The 21,601-nt window shown below is 41.8% G+C and overlaps 2 protein-coding genes across 3 annotated transcripts; both read right to left on the minus strand.

Moving 5' to 3' along the window:
- Positions 1-7,012: 7,012 nt before the first annotated feature.
- On the minus strand, positions 7,013-9,538 carry LOC100083043 (olfactory receptor 4A15-like). Of its 2 annotated transcripts, XM_029059333.1 has the most exons (2): positions 9,503-9,538; positions 7,013-7,918 (listed from the first exon to the last, which is right to left on the minus strand). In XM_029059333.1, the coding sequence occupies exon 2, from the start codon at positions 7,835-7,837 to the stop codon at positions 7,013-7,015; it is 825 nt and encodes a 274-aa protein (XP_028915166.1). In that variant the 5' UTR covers positions 7,838-7,918; positions 9,503-9,538. The 2 variants fall into 2 exon arrangements, with proteins under 2 accessions (XP_028915166.1, XP_001513642.3); XM_001513592.2 differs by lacking the exon at positions 9,503-9,538 and having other exon boundaries at positions 7,013-7,948.
- Positions 9,539-14,111: 4,573 nt separating this feature from the next.
- LOC100083024 (olfactory receptor 4A15-like) lies at positions 14,112-15,053 on the minus strand. The gene has a single exon (XM_007666565.3). The coding sequence runs from the start codon at positions 15,039-15,041 to the stop codon at positions 14,112-14,114; it is 930 nt and encodes a 309-aa protein (XP_007664755.1). The 5' UTR covers positions 15,042-15,053.
- Between the last annotated feature and the right edge of the window lie 6,548 nt (positions 15,054-21,601).

Here is a 21,601-nt window from a genome sequence, read left to right on the forward strand (position 1 = left end):
CAGAGGAGAGGAAGAAAGTGGCAGACATTTTACTAGTCTATAGAATCGTTGATGTTTAAAAGGGAGAGAGCAATCTCACATGATCAAGGAAAATGTGATCCACCTAGGGAGAAATAATCCAAATTACAGTTACATGATAATGGACTCAGAATCATCCAGCATGAAGAGATCTCAAAGTAACTGTTGATTTGTGATCTGGTTACTCCATTTTAAGAAAGATAAAGTGAAGCTGGAGAAGAACCAGAGAAGAAAACAGAGATGATGGGAGCATGACGAAGCTTCCTTGTGAAGAGAGAATTAAAGCACTGAGGTTCAAATCTGAGAGGTGGTGTGATTAAAGTCAATAAACCTACGAGTCTGGAATTGGTAGTCAATCATTCATTCATTCAATCACATTTATTGAGTGCTAATTTTGTGCAGAGCAGTGTACTAAACACTTGAAAAGTACAATTCAGCAATAAAGAGAGACAGTCCCTGCCGACACCAGGCTAACATTCTAGAAAGGAGGGGGAGCGATTAACACCACATGAAGAGAGGGTGACACTTTCAAGGCTTTGGGAGGACGGTTTAAACCAAAGAAAACACTTCACCCTGTAGTAGTAATAATAATAATAATAGTAGTGATAATGATAATAATAATAATAATAATAATAATAATGGCATTTGTTAAGTGCTTACTATGTGCCAAGCACTGTTCTAAGCACTGGGGTAATAATAATAATAATGTTGGTATTTGTTAAGCGCTTACTATGTGCCGAGCACTGTTCTAAGCGCTGGGATAGACATAGGGGAATCAGGTTGTCCCACGTGGGGCTCACAGTCTTAATCCCCATTTTACAGATGAGGGAACTGAGGCACGGAGAAGTTAAGTGACCTGCCCACAGTCACACAGCCGACAAATGGCAGAGCTGGGATTCGAACTCATGAGCCCTGACTCCAAAGCCCGTGCTCTTTCCACTGAGCCACGCTGCTTCTCCAAGATAGATACAAGATACAGGGTAGATACAAGGTAATCAGGTTGTCCCACATGGGGCTCACAATCTTAATCCCCATTTGGCAGATGAGGTAACTGAGACACAGAGAAGTCAAGTGACTTGCCCAAAGTCACACAGCTGATCAGTGGTGGAGCCGGGATTAGAACCCATGACCTCTGATTCTCAAGCCCGTGCTCTTTCGGCTAAGCCACGCTGCACTGTACTTTGTTTCGTTTAATGGTATTTGTTTAAGCACTTACCATGTTCCAGACCCTGTATTGAGCACTGGGCTAAGTACAATCTAATCAGCTTGGCTACCATCCATGTCCCACATGGGGCTCAGTCTTAATCCCCATTTTACGGATGAGGTAACTCAAGCCCAGACAAGTGAAGCTATTTGCCCCAGGTCACACAGCAGACAAGTGGCAGAGTCGGGATAAGAACCCAGGTCCTCTTACTCCCAGGACCGTGCCCTGTCCATAGGCCAAGCTACTTTTCTCTAACTGTTCACTTAACAGGAAGAAATGCTGGTAGAAAATATTAGTAGGTTCAGGAGGTTCAGATTAATGTGTGGATGAACAGATCAGAATGATTTACTAGAGGGACAGAGGGATGTTGAAGGGGAATATTAGGAATGTAAGGAAGTAATAATCAATCAATCAATCATATTAATTGAGCACTTACACTATGAGCAGAGCACTGTACTAAATGCTTAGGAGAACACAATACAACACAGTTGGTAAAGCTTACAGTCTATTCGGGGAAACAGACTTAAAAACAGGTAAATAAATTAAGGATATGTACATAAGTGCTGGGGGCTAAAGGTGGGATAAGGAGCAGCATGGCGTAGTGGATAGAGCACAGGCCTGGGAGTCAGAGGTCATGGGTTCTAATCCTGGATCTGCCACTTGTCTGCTGGGTGACCTTAGGCTAGTCACTTAACATCTCTGGGCCTCAGATACCTCATAGGTAAAATGGGGATTGAAACTGTGAGCACATGTGGGAGAGGGACTATGTTGAGTGCTTACTACATGCCAAGCACTGTTCTAAGCATTGGGGAAGGTACAAGCAAATCGGCTTGGACAGAGTCCCTGTCCCAAGTGTGGCTCACAGTCTCAATCCCCAATTTACAGGTGAGGGAACTGTATGTTAGAGCCAGCCCCGGGTATGTCTATTCAGACAATTAGTAATAATATTCAGACTTTACCAATAGATGACAAGAATAAAGTTGATGGCATTTGTATTGCATTGATTTAAGACAAAGAAAAGAACTGTGAGTTGTTTTTGAGAAATAAAAACCAAACAAGCCAATATTCAAATCTTACATTTGCTGCATTCTGAGATTATGTCCTGGGTCTGAGTTGGTTTTTCTTTCCAGCTCTGATTCTCTCAGGTACTGCACAACTTCAGATTGCAAAACACCAGTCCACCTTCAGGATAGAAAGTCAAGATCAGCACTCAGTTCAGACACTGACGTCGAAGAACGCTGTGTCCTAAGTGGACCTAAGTGTCACCTGTATCCAGTTGTTTCCTGCAGGTCTGATCAGAAGTTGGTACATCTCCCTGTCCTCAGAAAACAGGAGGAAGTTGCCCCACCATTTGGAGTCAAAACTCTGCTAATGTGGCAAGCTCAATCTTCTTTTTGTCACCATCAGCTCTCTAACCATCTCCTCACAACAGACATTTCATCTTGATCGAAGTTAAGAGACCTAATTAAGTACCAATTTGCACTCTCTCAGAGGAATGACATCTCCCCTTTTAAGAACATCTGCCAAAGTGTATCTACGCTGGGCTTTGGTTTGGTCAAGTGTTTGAGGAAACGTTTATGTCCCTCCTGAATCTGTCCCTTTTATTACTTGCTAGTTAGGGCTTAATTTGTCCCAGGAGGAGAACTGAAGCACTGAATGCCAAAACTTCTCCCTTTGTGGAAGCAGCAACCTAAGAGGAGGCAGGGCCTGGGGTTCAGGTGGAGAGGGATGGGAATGATGGACTCTTATAGGCATAATTCATGCTCAGAAGTGCCTGCAGAAGAGCAGATCTTCTAGACCGGAAATTTGTGTCTTCCAACTCTGTTGTACTGTACTTTTCCAAGAGCTTAGTACAGTGTTCTGCAAAGAGTAAACACTCAATAAATATTGTTGATTGACCCAAAATAACATATTTAGTCATTTGGAAAATTCTGTTAAAAAAGGCAGTTATTATGAAAATGAATATTTGAATGCTTTTAACATCTAGCTTTAATTAGCTCAGGACACTTATTCTTGATACTTTTTGGAGAGGCAGAGATGGGTCACCGCTATCTCCATTTTACAAGTAACTTGAGCAAGATTCTGACACTAGTTCCATGATAGTCCCATGAAAGAAAAGTTTCTTTCACATAAATGATCCTTCTTTCTGTGCTCTTTCACATTTGAGAAAATCTAACTACATATTTTACATATATATATACAGTTGTCATTCATACTCAAAAGCCATTATGATTACGATGATTATTAGTAGTCAGTTCACACAGCTCCTGGAAGTGAGAGAGGAATTGCTCCAACCATTTTTCAAGTGTGTAACTCCACTGACTAGAGAAATACACGACAGAATCACAATTGGGATGGCAGAATCCCGGCAGCTTTACAGCTGATGACTTAACCTCTGATGGGATATGGCTGGGATCAATATTCAATTGACAGTGATGGCCAAATAAACACAAAGGACAAAAATGGCCAAGAATGTTCTCATGTCCATGCATAAGGGGAGTGGAGGAGAAAGTCATTCATTCATTCATTTGTATTTATTGAGCACTTACTGTGTGCAGAGCACCTTACTAAGCACTTGGGAGAGCACAGTATAACAATGTCTTCCCTATGCCCTTCCGAGGGTGTGCAGGATAAAGGAGCTAAACTACAAATGATTGATCTACAAGCTTCCTTGCAGGATTTGGCCAAATAGCAGGGTCATTGCTCCTTCTTGGAACCTACCCAACAGCAGTGACTTTGACAAAAACACAATTAATGAATTATATCCATCTCTTGCTAGCTTGAACTTAATTTACTTAGCTTACTAGCAAATATAACTAGGAAATCACTGACTTACTATATGCCAAGCTCTGTTCTACGTGCTGAGGTAAATACAAGTTAATCAGGATATCTTGGTTATTATCCACTTTGCTCCAAGAAGTGATGCTGATGGAAGAGCTCAAGGAAACAGACATGTCTTTGCAGTCGTTGCAAATTTTCACTTTGGTCTGAAGTCCAGTGTCATATTGCCTTCATCTAAACAAATTTCCCAAAATATATGCTGGCCTTCGTCGACCATCATCATCATCATTAATGATGGTATTTATTGAGCACTTAATATGTGCAGAGAACTGTACTAAGCAATCCTCAGCCCACAATACTTATGTAGGTATTGATAAATTATTTTAATATCTGTCTCCCTCCGCCCAGGCTGTAAACTCCTTATGGGCAGGGAATACTTCTTCCAAATCTATGGTATTGTACTCTCCCAACCGCTTAGTGCTCTGCACACAATAGCACTCAAAATGTATCATTGATTGATTGATTGATTAATTCAAATATACCTTTGGCCTCCACATTTGAAAGGGGATGTGGAGAACTTGAAAAGTTGAGAAGAGTAGCATAAAGTCATAGCTTTAGGAACCAGAACGCCCATGAGGAAAGACTAAGGAGCTGGTATTATTCAGACTGGAGAAGACTAAGGTGTGTTAATTATAACTCTTCAAATATGTGAATGGCTTTTACACGCAGTTTGGTGATTAATTGTTCTTGATAGCCACTGAGGAACGAATAAGATAATGGGCCTCAAAGACATCCTAAGAAATTTAAATTGCTTTTGAAAAAGAATTTCCTGACAGCGAGAGCCACTAGACAGCATAATGGTGTACTGAGTGAGAATTATTCCTTAATATTTTCCAGAGAGGCAAAGATCCCATGGCTTAGTGGAAATTCCAAGCACTTAGTACAGTGCTCTGCACATAGTAAGCGCTCAATAAATACTATCGAATGAATGAAAAACATGGGCCTGGAAGTCAGAGGTCTAATCCCAGCTCCGTTATTTGTCAGCTGTGTGACTTTGGGCAAGTCATTTAACTCCTCTGTGCCTCAGTTACCTCATTTGTAAAATGGGGATTAAGACTGTGAGCCCTACGTGGGACAACCTAATTACTTTGCAACTACCCCAGCGCTTAGAACAGTACTTTGGACATAGTAAGCGGTTAACAAATATCGTCATTATTATTATTATTTTTATCCCCAGTGCATTTTGATAATGTATATAGGCAGGGGGAAATACTATATTTTTATGATATTTGTTAAGTACTTATTATGTTGGTATTTGTTAAGCGCTTACTATGTGCCGAGCACGGTTCTAAGCGCTGGGGTAGACACAGGGGAATCAGGTTGTCCCACGTGGGGCTCACAATCTTCATCCCCATTTGACAGATGAGGTAACTGAGGCACCGAGAAGTTAAGTGACTTGCCCAAAGTCACACAGCTGACATGTGGCCGAGCAGGGATTTGAACCCATGACCTCTGACTTCAAAGCCCGTGCTCTTTCCACTGAGCCACGCTGTATTATGTGTTTACTATTGTACTCTCCCAAGTACTTAATACAGTGCTTTGCAAAAAGAAAGTGCTCAGTAAGTACAATTGAATGAATGTGTCAGGCACTGTTCCAAGCACTAGGGTAGATATAAGTTAATCAGTCAGACACAGTCTCTAACCCATATGGGGCTGACAGTAAAAGCAGGAGGGAGAACAGATATTGATTCTCCAGTTGAGGAAACTGAGTCATCTAGAAGTGACTTGCCCAAGTTGAACTCTCTGAGTCTATGAAGAGCAAGAAAGATTCTTAAATCCACAGAAAAATGTCTCTTCTTCAGATATATTCAGAAACAGTTCACATTATTGGCCAGATTCCTGTAGGCCACTTTGTACTTTCTCCATTATAGTGCAGGAGAAGGACCTCAAAGATGTCCAGATCACAGGAGTCACCATGTATGGAGAAGAACGTTGGATGGACCATCGACTCAAGTGCTCCACACTCACACTGGCCAAAACCTGTTCTCCAAACCACTAAACTCCAAGAGGAAGAAGACAGCAGCCAGGAACTCTAGCAGGTGCTAGCTAGGAACCCTGTTAGGAACCCTGCTGCAAAAATAAATCAAACCACAAACACCAATATGTACAGTTAATGGAAATAACTCGGTGAAGCTGTTGCAGGCAACTGTTTCAACCTTGGACAAGGTCAAGAGAAATCATCAAGAGTGGTAGAATGCAAGTGATACAGAAATGAAAGAGCTACATGCAGCTTGGTATGAGACATCGATGGCCCTAGCAGCATCTTGCGGGATCAGAGAAGTCGGACAGGAATAAAGCTTTCAGAAACCTGTGCTGTGACTTGCAAACCAAATTCAGGAACAGGAATGACAGGTGGTGAGATATCCGAACAGAAGAAATTGCTACAAAATCAAAAACATCTGCACTTTGCTCAGGTGTCCTTTGAACACAGAGTAAGCATTAGAAGAGGCCTTCCCAGACTAAGCCCTACTCTTCCTCGCCTTCCTACCCCATTGCCCCGTCTCACTCCCTTTTCTCTACCCCTCTCCCTACCCCACAGCAATCGTGTAGATATGTACATATTTATAGATATAATTCTTTTTATTTTTATTAATCATGTATATATACTGACAATTCTATTTACTTATAATGATGCTACTGATGTCTGTTTACTAGTTTTGATGTCTATCTCCCCCCCTTCTAAACTGTGAGCCCATTGTGGGCAGGGATTGTCTCTGTTGCTGAACTGTACTTCCCCAGTGCTTAAGTACAATGCTCTGCACTCAGTAAGCGCTCAATAAGTACGATCGAATGAATGATTCTGTGACTTTTTTTTCCTCTGTATGAATAAATTTATTTTCACTCTGGGTTCTTCACAACCCTATTTGCTTGTATCCACGCCAGAGCCTAGAATAGTGCCTTGCACAGAGTAAACACTTAATGAATACCATTATCATTATTATTATTATGTCAATTTAAAATGGCTTTCTTCCTCCAGAGCTTCTTCATAGCATTTTTTACCTCTGCATTTCTCAGAGTGTAGATTAAGGGATTCAGCATGGGGGTGATAATAGTAAAGAAGACAGTCACTGATTTGTCTATGGGGAAGGTGCACACAGGCCTCATGTACATGAAAATGCAGGGAACAAAGAATAAGACAACCACAGTGAGGTGGGAGCTGCAGGTGGAGAGGGCTTTGTGCCTCTTTTCCAAACTGAGGGATTTCAGGGAGCGCAGGATAACTACATAGGAGAGAAGTAGCAAGAGAAAGATGATCACACAGATGGCCCCGCCATTGGCAGCCACTGATAGGCCAAGGAGGTAGGTATCGGTGCAGGCGAGTTCCAACAGAGGATACGTGTCACAGATAAAGTGGTCGATGACATTGGGGCCGCAGAAAGGCAACCGGAACATAAAGAGAAGTTGTGCCATGGAGTGCAGAAAGCCTCCCACCCAGGCCAACCCCACCATCAGTCCACAAGCCCGCCGATTCATGGTGGTCATATAATACAGAGGTTTACAAATGGCCACGTAGCGGTCATAGGCCATGACCACCAGGACGAACACCTCGGCACCTCCAAATAAGTGTTCCACAAAGAGCTGGGTCATGCAACCTTTGAAGGAGATGGTTTTCTTCTCATAGAGTAAATCTACAATCATCTTGGGGGCTGTAGCGGTAGAGTAGAAGGCATCCATCAAGGACAAATAGGCAAGAAAGAAGTACATGGGGGAGCGTAGATTCTGGCTAGCGATTACTGTTACCACAATGAGCAGGTTCCCCACTATAGTCACCATGTAGATGATGAAAAAAACCACAAATAACACTTTCTGCACCTCAGGATTCTGGGAAAGTCCCAGGAGAATGAATTCAGTCACGTTGTTTTTATAGTCCATCTCTTCCTGGAGAGGAGTTCAGCTCCTAAATGAGAGCCTGTTTACCTGCAAATGTAATGTAAATTACAAATGAGGAAGTCTTGGATACAAGCAGAGCCGCTCTTTGTAGGACTTCAAAGCTTCCATTTCTATTATCTCGTTTCTTCCCTGCAAACTCTTGTAAATTAGTTGGAACTCAATTTAGCATCTTCATTTTACAAAGGGGAAAATGAGCTTTAGTGAGGCACAATAGCAACTCATTGGTTGAATTGGAATTAGAGGGCAAATAAAAACCAGATTAAAGCCAGGACCTAGTTTAATCTCCTTGCATAATCATTGAATTCACATTCAGATAGCTAGCTCAGTCAAAACAATAAGTTTCCTGTCTCTGATTAAGAGCAAGAAAAAATTTCCAAAAGATAATCCATGAAATTTTGACAGATTATCTACAATGCTATTTGAATGTCTACACCTTGTGGACAGGGAAGTTGTCTACTGATTCTGTTATGTTGTAGTCTCCCATATGCTTAGTACAGTGACAGGATTCAGAAAGCACTCAATAAATACGATTGATTGAATTATAAATATGGAAAATGAGATATTTGTACCTGAGGTAAAAATATTCCTTGTTATGTTGCTCTAGTATTGTCATCAAACAATTCCTGAATGCTGATATTGTCCAAATGTTTTAGAATATACACTCCTTGCCAAACTTAATTTTTAAGCTTTTAAAATATTTTTGTTCATTTCTTCATTTTGCAAGTGAATTAAATAGTGATAAGAAAGTAGAATAGCGTGGGTGTAATGCCCTGTTTTGGGCTTTATGTTTTTTATGTAATTTGTTAAGCACTTACTATGTGTCAGGCTGTGTACTAAGTGCTGGGATAGATACAAGATAATTGGATTGGACACAGTCCCTGTCCCACACAGGGCTCACCGTCTCAAGTCCCATTTTACAGATGAGATAACTGATGCACAGAGAAGTTAGGTGACTTGTCCAGTCACACAGAAGGTAAATTGTGAAGTTGGGATTAGAACCCAGACCTTCTGATTCTCGAGCCCAGGCTCTTTCCACTAGAACACACAGCTTTCCTGTTCAAAAACTTAGGAAGTATATAACAACCAGGTGATGCATAGAGAAGCAGCGTGGCTCAGTGGAAAGCGCATGGGCTTGGGAGTCAGAGGTCATGAGTTTGAATCCCAGCTCTGCCACTTAGCTGTGTGACTGTGGGCAAGTCACTTGACTTCTCGGTGCCTCAGTTACCTCATCTGTAAAATGGGGATTAACTGTGAGCCTCACGTGGGACAATCTGATTACCCTGTATCTACCCCAGTGCTTAGAAAGTGCTCGGCACATAGTAAGCGCTTAACAAATACCAACACTATTATTATTATTATTACCCTGCGCACAGTGACCTTACCGAAAAGTGAAGAATGTCTCTGTTAGATTCAACAAACATATGAATTGTCCATAATGTAACTGAAAAATTTTCTCATACAGCATAACTTGAAGTCTATTACTATGAAACTCCATCAGAATACTTGAGCTCAATTTTTAATTTCCTTGGGACCTGCCATGACAACCATGAAGTTTTGTAGTTGTGACTTCACAGAGAGGCTGAAAAAAAAGAATTCATATCAACATATTTTAAATAGCCATACACCACTAAACAGATTCAAGAGTTTTTGTTCAATTAGTTTCACTGAGAAGAGAAACATGTGACAAATTATTTGGAAGACGAAAACTCAAAAAGAAAGTCAAACTAGGAAAACGTATCCTTGCTACTTCCAAAGATGAGGATGTTATTTCTCTAGCTTTGAGTAGCTTAGGTGGCAAATTACTTTTGATAGATAAGCAAAAAATTTCTTGCAAATGGAAAGTCAAGCTACACCCTGTTTAAAGAGAACTATTTTAATAATTCCTTCTTAAGGTACATATCTTTCCCTGTGACCTCAATTTTTGGTTCTGTCTTGGATACCACGCTACCAGACCTAATACAGGAAAAACTTTTACATTTTACCTAATACCTTTTTGTGCAATGGTGATGATTTAGGGAACACCTCTCAACCATAGCTCTAGGAAACCATAAACAGCAGAAAAGCACATTTTCAATCTCTAGTGTTAGAAATCCTGTCTTCCATTCCTGAGAAGCTTTCAGAAAATTCTTATCACCTCTAGGACGAACTCCAAACACATCCAAGGGTCTGATGAAGACCGGATCTCTAAAGGCACCAAATCTACTTTCTGAAGAAGGTTTGCCAAAAAAAAAATGACTAAATTGGATTTTACTTGGAACAAACATGCATGTCCCCATTTGGGGAATTTGAACTGACCTTGGGAAGTTTCACTTCTGTTTCCTTGAAGAGCACTTTATAGAAAATGTTCACCAGGAGGTAAACGCCATGATATGAATGACCTTAATCCATTCTGAACAATAACAACAACAGAGTTTCATCATTCTCTAAGTGCTATTTCTCCACTGGCTGAATTCACTGAGGAGTTTTTCAGTGTCCAGGGAATTTGCTACCTTCTCTGTCATCCTGCTATGCTGTGTAACATCTGCAGAGCTTCCTCAAGGATGAATGCATCCATAGGCCAAGCAGATGTGAAATATGCAACAAGTTAATTGCCTAGTGGACACAAGCCCGATTTCCTTGCAGGAGTTCTGATTGGTCAAAATATTTCGTATTTCCTAACTAGGCATTTAGGCATTTCCTAAACTTGCCCTGATAAAGCAACAGCAGCTGAACTTTCACTACTTCATTCAATGGTATTTATTCAGCACTTACTGTGTGCAAAGCACTGTATTAAGCATTTAGGAGAGTACAATACAACAACAGCCACATTCCCTGCCCATAGCAAGTTCACAGTCTAGAGGGAACCAATGGATTAGCTTTGATATCTCCACAGCAGTGAAGCCCAGTGTTTCTTCAATCAATTCATTAATAGCATTTCTTGAGTGCCTGCTGTCTACAGAGCAATCAATCAATCATATTTATTGAGCATGTACTTTGGACAGCACACTGTGCTAAGCCCTAGGACAGTACAATACAGTTGGTTGAGATGATCCTGACCTCAAGGAATTTGCAATAGAGTGGGGGAGACAAATGTTAAAACAAGTGACAGGTAAGGGAAGCAACTGAGTATAAGGATCTATATACATGTGGCACGGATGTGTAAGTACAAAGCACTGTACTAAGCACTTGGGCTCGTAAAAATAATTATAAAAATGATACTTACTAGGGTGCCAAGCATTGTACTAAAAACTGGAGTGGATGCAATCAACCAATCAGAAGTATTTATTGAGCGCTAACTGTGTACAGGACACTGTACTAAGTGATTGGGAGAGTACAACACAACAATATAACAGACACATTCCCTGTGAACACTGAGTTTAATGTCTAAAGGGGGAGACAGACATTAATATAAATAAATATTTAAATAAATTACGGATGTGTACGTAAGTGCTGTGGGGCTGGGTCAGGGGATGAAGGAGGGGAGCAAGTCAAGAGGGAAATGAGAACTTAATCAGGGAAGGCCTCTTGGAGGAGATGTACCTTCAATAAGGCTTTGAAAGTGGGGAGAGTAAATGTCTGTTGGAGGAGCAACGTGGCTCAGTGGAAAGAGCACGGGCTTTGGAGTCAGAGGTCATGAGTTCGAATCCAGGATCTGCCACTTGTCATCTGTGTGACTGTGGGCAAGTCACTTAACTTCTCTGTGCCTCAGTTACCTCATCTGTAAAATGGGGATTGACTGTGAGCCCCATGTGGGACAACCTGATTCCCCTGTGTCTACCCCAGCGCTTAGAACAGTGCTCTGCACATAGTAAGCGCTTAACAAATACCAACATTATTACTATAGGAATCGGGAGGGCATTCCAGGCCAGAGGCAGGACATGACGATGAGGATAATGTTTTTTTTTAGGCATTTACTATGTGCCAAGCACTGTTCTAAGTGCTGGGGTAGATACAAGGTAACCAGGTTGTCCCACATGGGGCTCACAGTCTTAATCCCCATTTGACAGAGGAGGTAACTGAGACACAGAGAAGTTAAGTGGCTTGCCATGGCGAGGACATGGGTGAGGGGTTGGCAGCGAGATAGATGAGATAGAGGTAGAAAGAGAAGGTTGACAATAGAGGAGTGAAGTGTGTGGGCTGGGTTGTAGTAGAAGAGTGGCAAGATGAGGTAGGAAGGGTCAAGGGGACTGTGTGCTTTAAAGCCAATGGTAAGGAGCTTCTGCTTTACATTACCACAGTGTAAGCAGATCGGACACAATTCCAGTCCCCCATGAGGCTCCCAGTCCAAGAAAGAAGGAGGACAGGGATCTTATTCCCATTTTTACAGATGAGGAAATTGAAGCACAGAGAAGTTAAGTGGAAAGCGACATGGCCTAGAGGAAAGAGAATGGGCCTGAGAGGCAGATGAACTGGGGTTTAATCCTGGCTTTGCCACTTGTCTGCTGTATAACCTTGGATAAGTCATTGAACTTCTCTGTACCTCAGTTACCCCATCTGAAAATGGGATCAAACACTACCCCCTCCTACTTAGACTATGAGCCTTATATGGGATATGGACTGAGTCTACTGTTCAATATAGTGCCCAGAGCTTTGTACAGTGCTCAGCACTTAGTACAGTGCCTGGCACATAGTAAGCACTTAACAAATACCATAATTATTAAAAATCCTGTACCCACCCCAGTGCTTAGTACAGCACTTGGCACACAGTAAGTGCTTAATAAGTACCACAGAAATAGTGATTTGCCCAAGGTAACACAGTAAGTGGAAGAGGGGTTTTAACCTCTGGTCGCTTGACTCCCAGACCAGTACTCTTTCCTCGTAGGTCATGCATGCTCCTTCTCATATAAAATGAAAATACATGATCCCTGCCCACAAAGGAGTTCACAGTTTAAATTACAGATGAGACCAAGTAATAGAGTATGTAAGATTTGAGATGCTTCCCTAGGTAATATCTCACATGGAAAAATAAGTGATACCAACGTTGTCAGTGACACACGGTATCCCTTGCTCTGATAGGGTTACCCAAGGTCATCATTAAGGCTCTTGCAGGTATTTTAATTCTCCAGAAGATGGACATCAAACTATCTGGACAATTTAACTAACATTTTTGGTACCTTATGATATTGCTTAACTAAATTTGGATTGGATTTGGAGAAGTAACATAGTGTAGGAGAAAGACCACAGGCCTGGGAGTCGGAAGACATGAATTCTAATCCTGCTCTGTTGCTTGTTTGCTGTGTGTCCTTGGGCAAGTTGCTTAACTTCATGGTGTCTCAGTTTCCTCAACTGTAAAGTGGGGGTTAAATACGTGCTCTCTCTCCTACTTGGACTGTGAGCCCTATATGGGACAGAAACTGTCCAATCAAATTATCTTGTGTCTACTCCAGGGCTCAGTACAGCAATCGGTGCATAGTAAGTGCTTAACAAATACCACAATTTTCATTATTTTCATTATTCTTCTAATTATTATTATTGTGCTTAGTTATGGTCAGTTAAGCATTCTACATCATGTATAACAAAAATAATCTGAATAGTTTTCAGGTTTCACTGTCAGAGTAATACTGTCCATCAGGAGCTATGTTTGTGTTGGAGTATATCCAGGAGAGGTTTTGTTTCATCTGAAAGTGGGTGGCTATTTTGGTGATTAAAATGCTGATTCAGAGCCCTCATGAGCAGGCTTGGGCCATTCTTACTGATTTTCCCAAGTCCAGGTGGTTTCTATGGTTTTCCTCTCTCTTCATCACAGAATGCTGGCTTCGCTGCAAGTCCAGTCCATCCAAATCCCAATAAAAAAATCTCTCTTATCCTTCATGGATAGTCATTACTATGTCACCCTGGACACCTTGATTTCTCTTATTGAGTATATAGTCCTGAGAGTTCTCCCATTTACCAAAATTATCTGTTTTCCCTTCTATTTTTCCCTTAAGAGGATTCCAATTACCACTAGAATATACTGAAGGCAGTCTTTTAATCAATATGCATAATGAGAAGGAAGACTTAAACACGTACAGGAAATGGCATTCATTGCTCCAACAGTTCAGAATACATTAAAACCTTCAAGTACGGTTCTTTCAGAGGAGATTACACCACAGTGATTTTCCTTAAAGCACCTAAAGAACCCGCTGGTTCCTTCCTTCTCCCACTGAAAAACACACCAACATAATTCTCAGAAAGTGATTCACTTCTCTCCTGAAGTCATTATTTGGCTCCATAACTTCCTCATGGCATTTTTCACCTCCGCATTTCTCACGGTGTAGATCAAGGGGTTTAACATGGGAGTAATGAAAACATAGAATACGGCCACTGCTTTATCTATGGAGAAGGTGGAGGCAGGTCTCATGTAGATGAAGATACAGGGAATGAAGAACAGCAAGACGACCGTGACGTGAGAGCCACATGTGGAGAGGGCTTTTTGCCTTATCTTCAAAGTATAACTTTTTAGGGAGTTCAAGATGACCATGTAAGAGACGACCAACATGAGGAAACAGATTGTGCAGATCAGGCCGCCATTGGCGGCCACCGACAGGCCCACAATGTAGGTGTCTGTGCAGGCGAGTTCCAACAAAGGGTACATGTCACAGAGAAAATGATTAATGACATTGGGACCACAGAAGGGCAGCCGGAAGAGGAAGAGAACCTGAATTACTGAATGAAAGAAGCCCACTACCCAGGCCACCCCCACCAGTAGGGCACACACCTTCCGGTTCATGATGATCAAATAGTGCAGGGGTTTGCAGATGGCCACGTAACGGTCATAGGCCATCACAATGAGAAGGATGACCTCTGTCCCTCCAAAGAAGTGTGATACAAAGAGCTGGACCATACAACCATCATAGGAGATGACTTTCCTGGCCGACAGGCTGTCTACAATCATTTTGGGAGTAGTGGAAGAGGAGTAGAAGGCATCTATGAAAGATAAGTATGAGAGGAAGTAGTACATAGGGGAGCTGAGGTTCTGGCTGGCCTCGATGGTTATGGCCACAAGCAGGTTTCCCAAAAGAGTTACCAGGTAGATGATCAGGAACAAAACAAATAAAAGTTTCTGTGACTCTGGATTCTGGGCAAGTCCCAAGAGAATGAATTCGGTCACATTGCTCCTCTTTTCCATCACTTCGGTGCTGGTGATGAACATACCGGTGAACATGCACAACAGAGAACGGGTTTACCTAAAAGATAAGGATAATTGAATTTCTTTAGCACCGTTTTTTTCCATGGATACTGTATTTCTACTAAACATTTCACTCATTCTTTAAACACTTTGGTCCCATTTGACAGAAAGAAAAATCAAGCCAAGTGACTTGCATTATACCCCACCTTCAGCCCAAGGTCATCAATCAATCAGTGGTATTTACTGAGTGCGTACTCTGTGCAGAGTGTTGTACTAAGTGCTTAGACATGCTGAATCCAGTATTCTTCCACTTAGTTCAGAGCTTGTCAACCAGCGTGGCTAGGACCATTGGGAGGATTTCACTTGGATTTTCACCTTTTATTCACCCCTCCCTCAGCCCCCCAAAACTTATGTACCTACCTATAATTTATTTAATTAATATTTGTCTCCCCCTCTTGACTGTAAGCTCACTGTGAGCAGGGAACCTGTCTACCAACTCTGTTGTATTGTATTTTCCTAAGCACTTACTAGAATGTTTTAGGAGCAACATGGCCTAGTGGAAAGAGCATGGGCTTGGGAGTTAGAGGTCGTGGGTTCTCATCCCGGCTCCGCCACTTGTCAGCTGTGTGACCTTGGGCAAGTCACTTAAGTCCTCTGTGCCTCAGTTTCCCCATCTGTAAAATGGGGATGAAGGCTGTTAGCCCCATGTGGGACAACCTGATTACCTAGTATCTACCCCAATGTTTAGAACAGTGCGTGGCATATAGTTACAAATACCATTATCATCATCATCAGTGCTCTGCACACAGTAAATGGTCAGTAAATGTGATTGATTGACTGATGGATTTCACAGCACAATGGAGCTCCCAACAGAAGCCAATTTGCTTTACTGAGGGATGATCAGAATAATAATAATAATGGTATTTGTTAAGTGCTTACTATATGCCAAGTACTTTTCTAAGCACTGACGTAGATACAAAGTAATCAGGTTGTCCCACGTGAGGCTCACAGTCTTAATCCCCATTTTACAGATTAGGTAAGTGAGCACAGAGAAGTTAAATGACTTGCCCAAAGTCACACAGCTGACAAGTGGTGGAGCAGGGATTAGAACCCATGACTTTTGACTCCCAAGCCCATGCTCTTTCCACTAAGCCACGAATCAGTTTGCTGAATTGTTTGCTTTAGAAACTGTTCCCTCTTTTTAGTAGACAAGGTGGACTTAGGTTTACTCCCTCCTTTCAGTGTGAATGCGTCCAGTGACGTCAGTTAGGATGACTAAACGTTCCTCTTTCAGATGGTCCTGCTTCTGTGATTCCACTCCAGAGAGACTCCCTTATAGGTAATGGGTTCTATTGGTGAGAGGAAGCAAATGGCCACAGAGATTCCTGAAAATCTTCATAATCCATAAAACTACAATCTCTCTGCTTTTTTATTCTCGAAATAAGGGGCTTAGTTATTGAATTAAGGATATTGGATCTTCTTTCTTGTCCTATTATCAATTAGTCATTCAATCAATGGTATTTATTGAATGCCTGGAGTGCTGTATTCAATTCCTGGGAGAATACAATACAATAGAGATTGTAAACTCTTTGTGAGCAGGGAATGTGTCCGCACATAGTAAATGCTCAATAAATATGATTACCTGACTAGAGTAAGTAGACCTGATCCCTGCCCACAAGGAGCTTACAGACTGGAGGGGAAGGCAGACATTAAAATAAATGATAGATGGATATGCACATAAGTGCTGTAGGGCTGGGATGAATTTCAAAGTGTTTAAAGGGTAGAGAACCAAGTGCAGGTAATTCAGAAGAGAGGAAAAATAGGAGAAGTGAGGGCATAGTCAGGAAAAGCCTTGTGGAGGAGACCTGATTTTAGAAGGGCTTTGAAGATGAAGAGAGTAGTGCTCTCAGAAACAAGGACAGTCACAACAAGAAACATACCTGGGAGTTTACTCCTTTCCTTCCAGGCCTAAATTTCTACTAAATTCCCTCTTGGGCTTCTGCTTCCCAGAAGAAAATATATGGCAATGTGTAGGACTCTTCCTTTAAGGCACTGGCCTTGCCCCTCCCCACTTCCTACTCTCCCTCTTTAACAAATAACTCTCAACTCCTTAGATTCCTTATATCCTATATCCTGCATCCTTTCTCTCAAACTTTCAATGCCCACCCACTCTTTACATCAATAAATCAATCAATATATTGAATGCCTACTATCCTGGTTGTCCTGGTTTTCCTCCTATCTCTCTGGCCACTCAGCCTCAGTCTCTAACGCAGGTTCCTCCTCTGCCTCACATCCCCTAACTATGGGGGTCCCTCAAGGTTCAGTTCTGGGTCCCCTTTTATTCTCCATCTACACCCACTCCTACTCATTCCCTCCCATGACTCCAACTACCTACCATCTCTATGGGAATGATTCCCAAATTCTACATCTCCAACCCAGATCTCTCTTCTCTGCAGTCTCATATTTCCTCCCCACTTCAAGACATCTCTATTTAGATGTACCACCGACACTTCAAACGTAACATGTCCTAAACAGCTCTCTCTTATCTTCACACCCAAACCTTGTCCTCCCCGTGACTTTCCCATCGCTGCACACAACACTCACGAGACATACTCATGAGCCTTCCTCACAAGCTCATAACCCTGGTGTTATCCTCAACTCAACTCTCTCATTCAACTCACATATTAAATCTGTCACTAAATCCTGTCAGTCCAACCTTTACAAGATCGCTAAAATCTGCCTTTTCCTCTCCATCCAAACTGCTGTCACGTGAATCCAAGCACAATCCTATTCTACCCTGATCACTATATTCGCCTCCTTGCTAACCTCCCTGCCTCCCATCTCTCCCCACTCCTCAGTGGAAAGAGCACGGGCTTTGGAGTCAGAGGTCATGGGTTCGAATCCTGGCTCGGCCACTTGTCAGCTGTGTGACTTTGGGCAAGTCACTTAACTTCTCGGTGCCTCAGTTACCTCATCTGTAAAATGTGGATTAAGACTGTGAGCCCCACGTGGGACAACCTGATTCCCCATGTGTCTACCCCAGCGCTTAGAACAGTGCTCGTCACATAGTAAGTGCTTAACAAATACCAACATTATTATTATTATTATTATCCACACTTCATTCTGCTGCCCAAATTATTTTTCTACAGAAATATTCAGCCCATGATTCGCCACTCTTCAAGAACCTCCAGATCAAACAGAAACTCCTTACAATCAGCTTTAAAGCACTTAATCACCTTGCTCCCCCCTACCTTACCTAGTTACTCCCTACTATAACCCAGCCCAGACACTTCACTCCCCTAATGCCAACCTACTCATTCTACCTCGATCTAGTCTATGTCATTGCTGACCTCTTGCCCATATTCTGCCTCTGTCCTGGATGCCCTCCCTCTTCATATCCAACAGACAGTCACTCTCCCCATCTTCAAAGCCACGTCGAAGGCACATCACCAAGAGGATTTTCCTGAATAAGCCCTCATCTCCTACTCTACCACACCCTTCTGCATCTCCTTTGCATTTGGATTCGCATCACTCCCTCAGCCTCACAGCACTTATGTACATATCCGTAATTTATGTACATATCCGTAATTTATTAATTTATACTGTCTGTCTCTCCCTTTAGCCTGTAAGCTCATTGTGGGTAGGGAACATATCTATTAACTCTGTTACATCGAACTCCCCTAAGTGCTTAGTATAATATTCTACACATAGCAAACACTTAATAAATGTGGTTGATTGGTTACTGTGTGCAGAGCATTGCGCAGAGTGCTTGGGAGAATACAAATATGGGCAATATTTCTGAAGTACCCAATATAAATGCAGGGAAAAAGACATTTCTGAGCACCTGTATATATCTGAGATTTCCAATAGAAACACATAACTGTTCCCTGGAGTCGTTACAAAACTGGTTTTGGATTTGGGACAAATTAGGTCAATTACTAATTTTATTCACAGTTTTATGGGGCTGACTGGTGCCCTAAATATGTGCTTTTCCAATTAGCTGCTTTGATATGAGCACATGAAAGAGAAACATTAATATGGGACTTTACAGTCTCCAGGCATAATAATAACATTGGTATTTGTTAAGCGCTTACTAGGTGCAGAGCACTGTTCTAACCGCTGGGGTAGATACAGGGTCATCTGGTTGCACCACGTGAGGCTCACAGTCTTAATCCCCATTTTACAGATGAGGTAACTGAGATCCAGAGAAGTGAAGTGACTTGCCCATAGTCACACAGCTGACAAGTAGCAGAGCCAGGATTCAAACCCATGACCTCTGACTCCCAAGCCTGGGCTCTTTCCACAGAGCCACGCACTGGCCAATAAGAGTTAGAATAAAATTCCTTTCAATAAGATGAAAAAAAGTCATTGAAGTAATGATCAGCCAGAAAAGATATATTTGTTAAATGTGTAATATTAATGTGGATAATTACCTGTGACATTTATAGTATTGTCTCCCAGCCTCAATAGCTCATTTGATATATTACTTTAGCTAATATCTCCGAAGATATGAGAATGAGAAGCAGCATGGCTCAGTAGAAAGAGCACAGGCTTGGGAATCAGAAGTCATGGGTTCTAATCCCGACTCTGCCACTTGTCAGCTGTGTGACTTTGGGTAAGTCACTTAACATCTCTGGGCCTCAGTTACCTCATCTGTAAAATGGGGATGAAGACTCCACGTGGGAAAATCTGATTACCTTCTACTCCCCCACACCAGAGTTTAGAACAGTGCTTGGCACATAGTAAGCACTTAACAAATACCATTATTATTATTATTATTATTAATAAGATATTCCCTCTCAGAGACACACTCATAAATTGACAGCTGCATCAGTCTCTCTCCCATCCTATGTATATTCCACTCTGAGCCCAGCATTTTTTTTTATTGCATTTGTTAAGTGCTTACTATACTAAGTGGGGGGTAGATACTTGCTAATCAGGTTGAACACAATTCTTGCCCCACAGTGGGCTCACAGTCTTAATCCCGTTTTTACAGATGAGGTAACTGAGGTACAAAGAAGTGGAGTGACTTGCCCAAGGTCACACAGCAAGCTAAGGACAGGGCAGGGATTAGAATCCAGGTCCTTCTGACTCCCAGACCCATGATCTATCCATTAGGCCATACTGGATAATCTATCCATTAGGCCATAATGTTGATATTTCTAATATGTCATTCTGCCACATCTCTACACTCCTCAAAAACCTCCAGTGGTTTTCCAAACCTCACCACATCAAGTAGGAACTCCTAATCACTGACTTTAAAACACTCAATAACCTCTGTTCTTCCTACTTAGCCATTCTCTTTTCCCACTACACCCAACTAGCACTCTTCGCTCCGCCCAGACAGTGCTTCATTATTGTCTCTTCTGCTAAGGATTGCCTTCTCACGTTTTTCTCTCTGCCTGGTACTCCATCCCTCTGCAAATCCTACAGAACCCCCTCCCCCACTTCCTCAAACTCTCCAATTTCAAAGTGTTACTGAAATCATATCTCCGAGAAAGAGATCTACTCTGATTAATTATTTCCTCTACTTGGGCTATATTTTTTCAATTGTCATCTCAGCATTTCCGTGCCATCTGAGTACTTACAAAACTCAAGCTTCCATAATATTCCATTCTATTCTATTCCATTCTATGCCTTATATAATCAATTACTCAAGCATTAATTCATGTACATATCCCCTTTTACTCTTTCCTCCTCTCTCTACACTATTTCAGTATCTGTTTCCCCTACTAAACTGCAAGCTTCTTAAGGGCAAGGACCATGTCTACTAATTCGATTGTACTATCCCAACTGCTTAGTACACTACTCTGCACACAGTAGGTGCTCAGTAAATTGATCAATTTATACAGTATCCTGATTTCTCCAAAACGAAAACAAAGTGTGACTTTTTTTGCTTTGGAGGAGTGATTAAAGACCCATCCAAACACTCACTTTCTGTGCCTTCGCAGATGTGGATTTCTTCCTTTGTTTCCTGTTCACCCAACTCCAGCAATGGCTTACTCCAGGTACAGTCTCCTTGAGGTAGAACAGACACAAGCCTAACATGGTTAAGTGAAAGGAATCGGTGACCACTCCATTCCAGCCACAACCATGTTTCCCAACTTCGTTTCCTCACCCCCTCCAAAGATACAAAATCCTAGAAATTAGAAAAGCACCAGGTCTGAGATTCCATAAGATCCCGATGGCTTCTGGACAAACCCAAACTTGACCTGAAGTCTCTTTTCTTGGAGTAAAGTCCGGATTTAAAGCAGCAATGAATTTCAGTTCAATTTCCTTTGGTTGCCTTTCTCTGAAATACTAGCTTAAGATCCTCCACTCAGAACATGTAGATCCTTTATGATCCTTTATAATCCCTGCCCTGCCCTTAGCTTGCTGTGTGACCCTGGGCAAGTCACTCTACTTCTTTGTGCCTCATAACAGCATAAACTGCATAACTACAAACATGAAATTAATGTAAACTGCATAACTTTAGTGCAGTTAAGTTTTTAAGTGCACTAAAAACTTAGTGACTTCTCCAGGTCACTCAGAAAGAATATATTTAGCCCAGACTGTGACAA

Source organism: Ornithorhynchus anatinus, chromosome 3, assembly GCF_004115215.2.
Source record: "Ornithorhynchus anatinus isolate Pmale09 chromosome 3, mOrnAna1.pri.v4, whole genome shotgun sequence".
In the NCBI taxonomy this organism is placed as follows: domain Eukaryota; kingdom Metazoa; phylum Chordata; class Mammalia; order Monotremata; family Ornithorhynchidae; genus Ornithorhynchus; species Ornithorhynchus anatinus.

What these genes read in the sequence shown, in the direction of transcription:
- LOC100083043 (XM_001513592.2), bottom strand. Translation starts at nt 7,936, where the DNA reads ATGGACTATAAAAACAACGTGACTGAATTCATTCTCCTGGGACTTTCC.
- LOC100083024 (XM_007666565.3), bottom strand. Translation starts at nt 15,041, where the DNA reads ATGGAAAAGAGGAGCAATGTGACCGAATTCATTCTCTTGGGACTTGCC.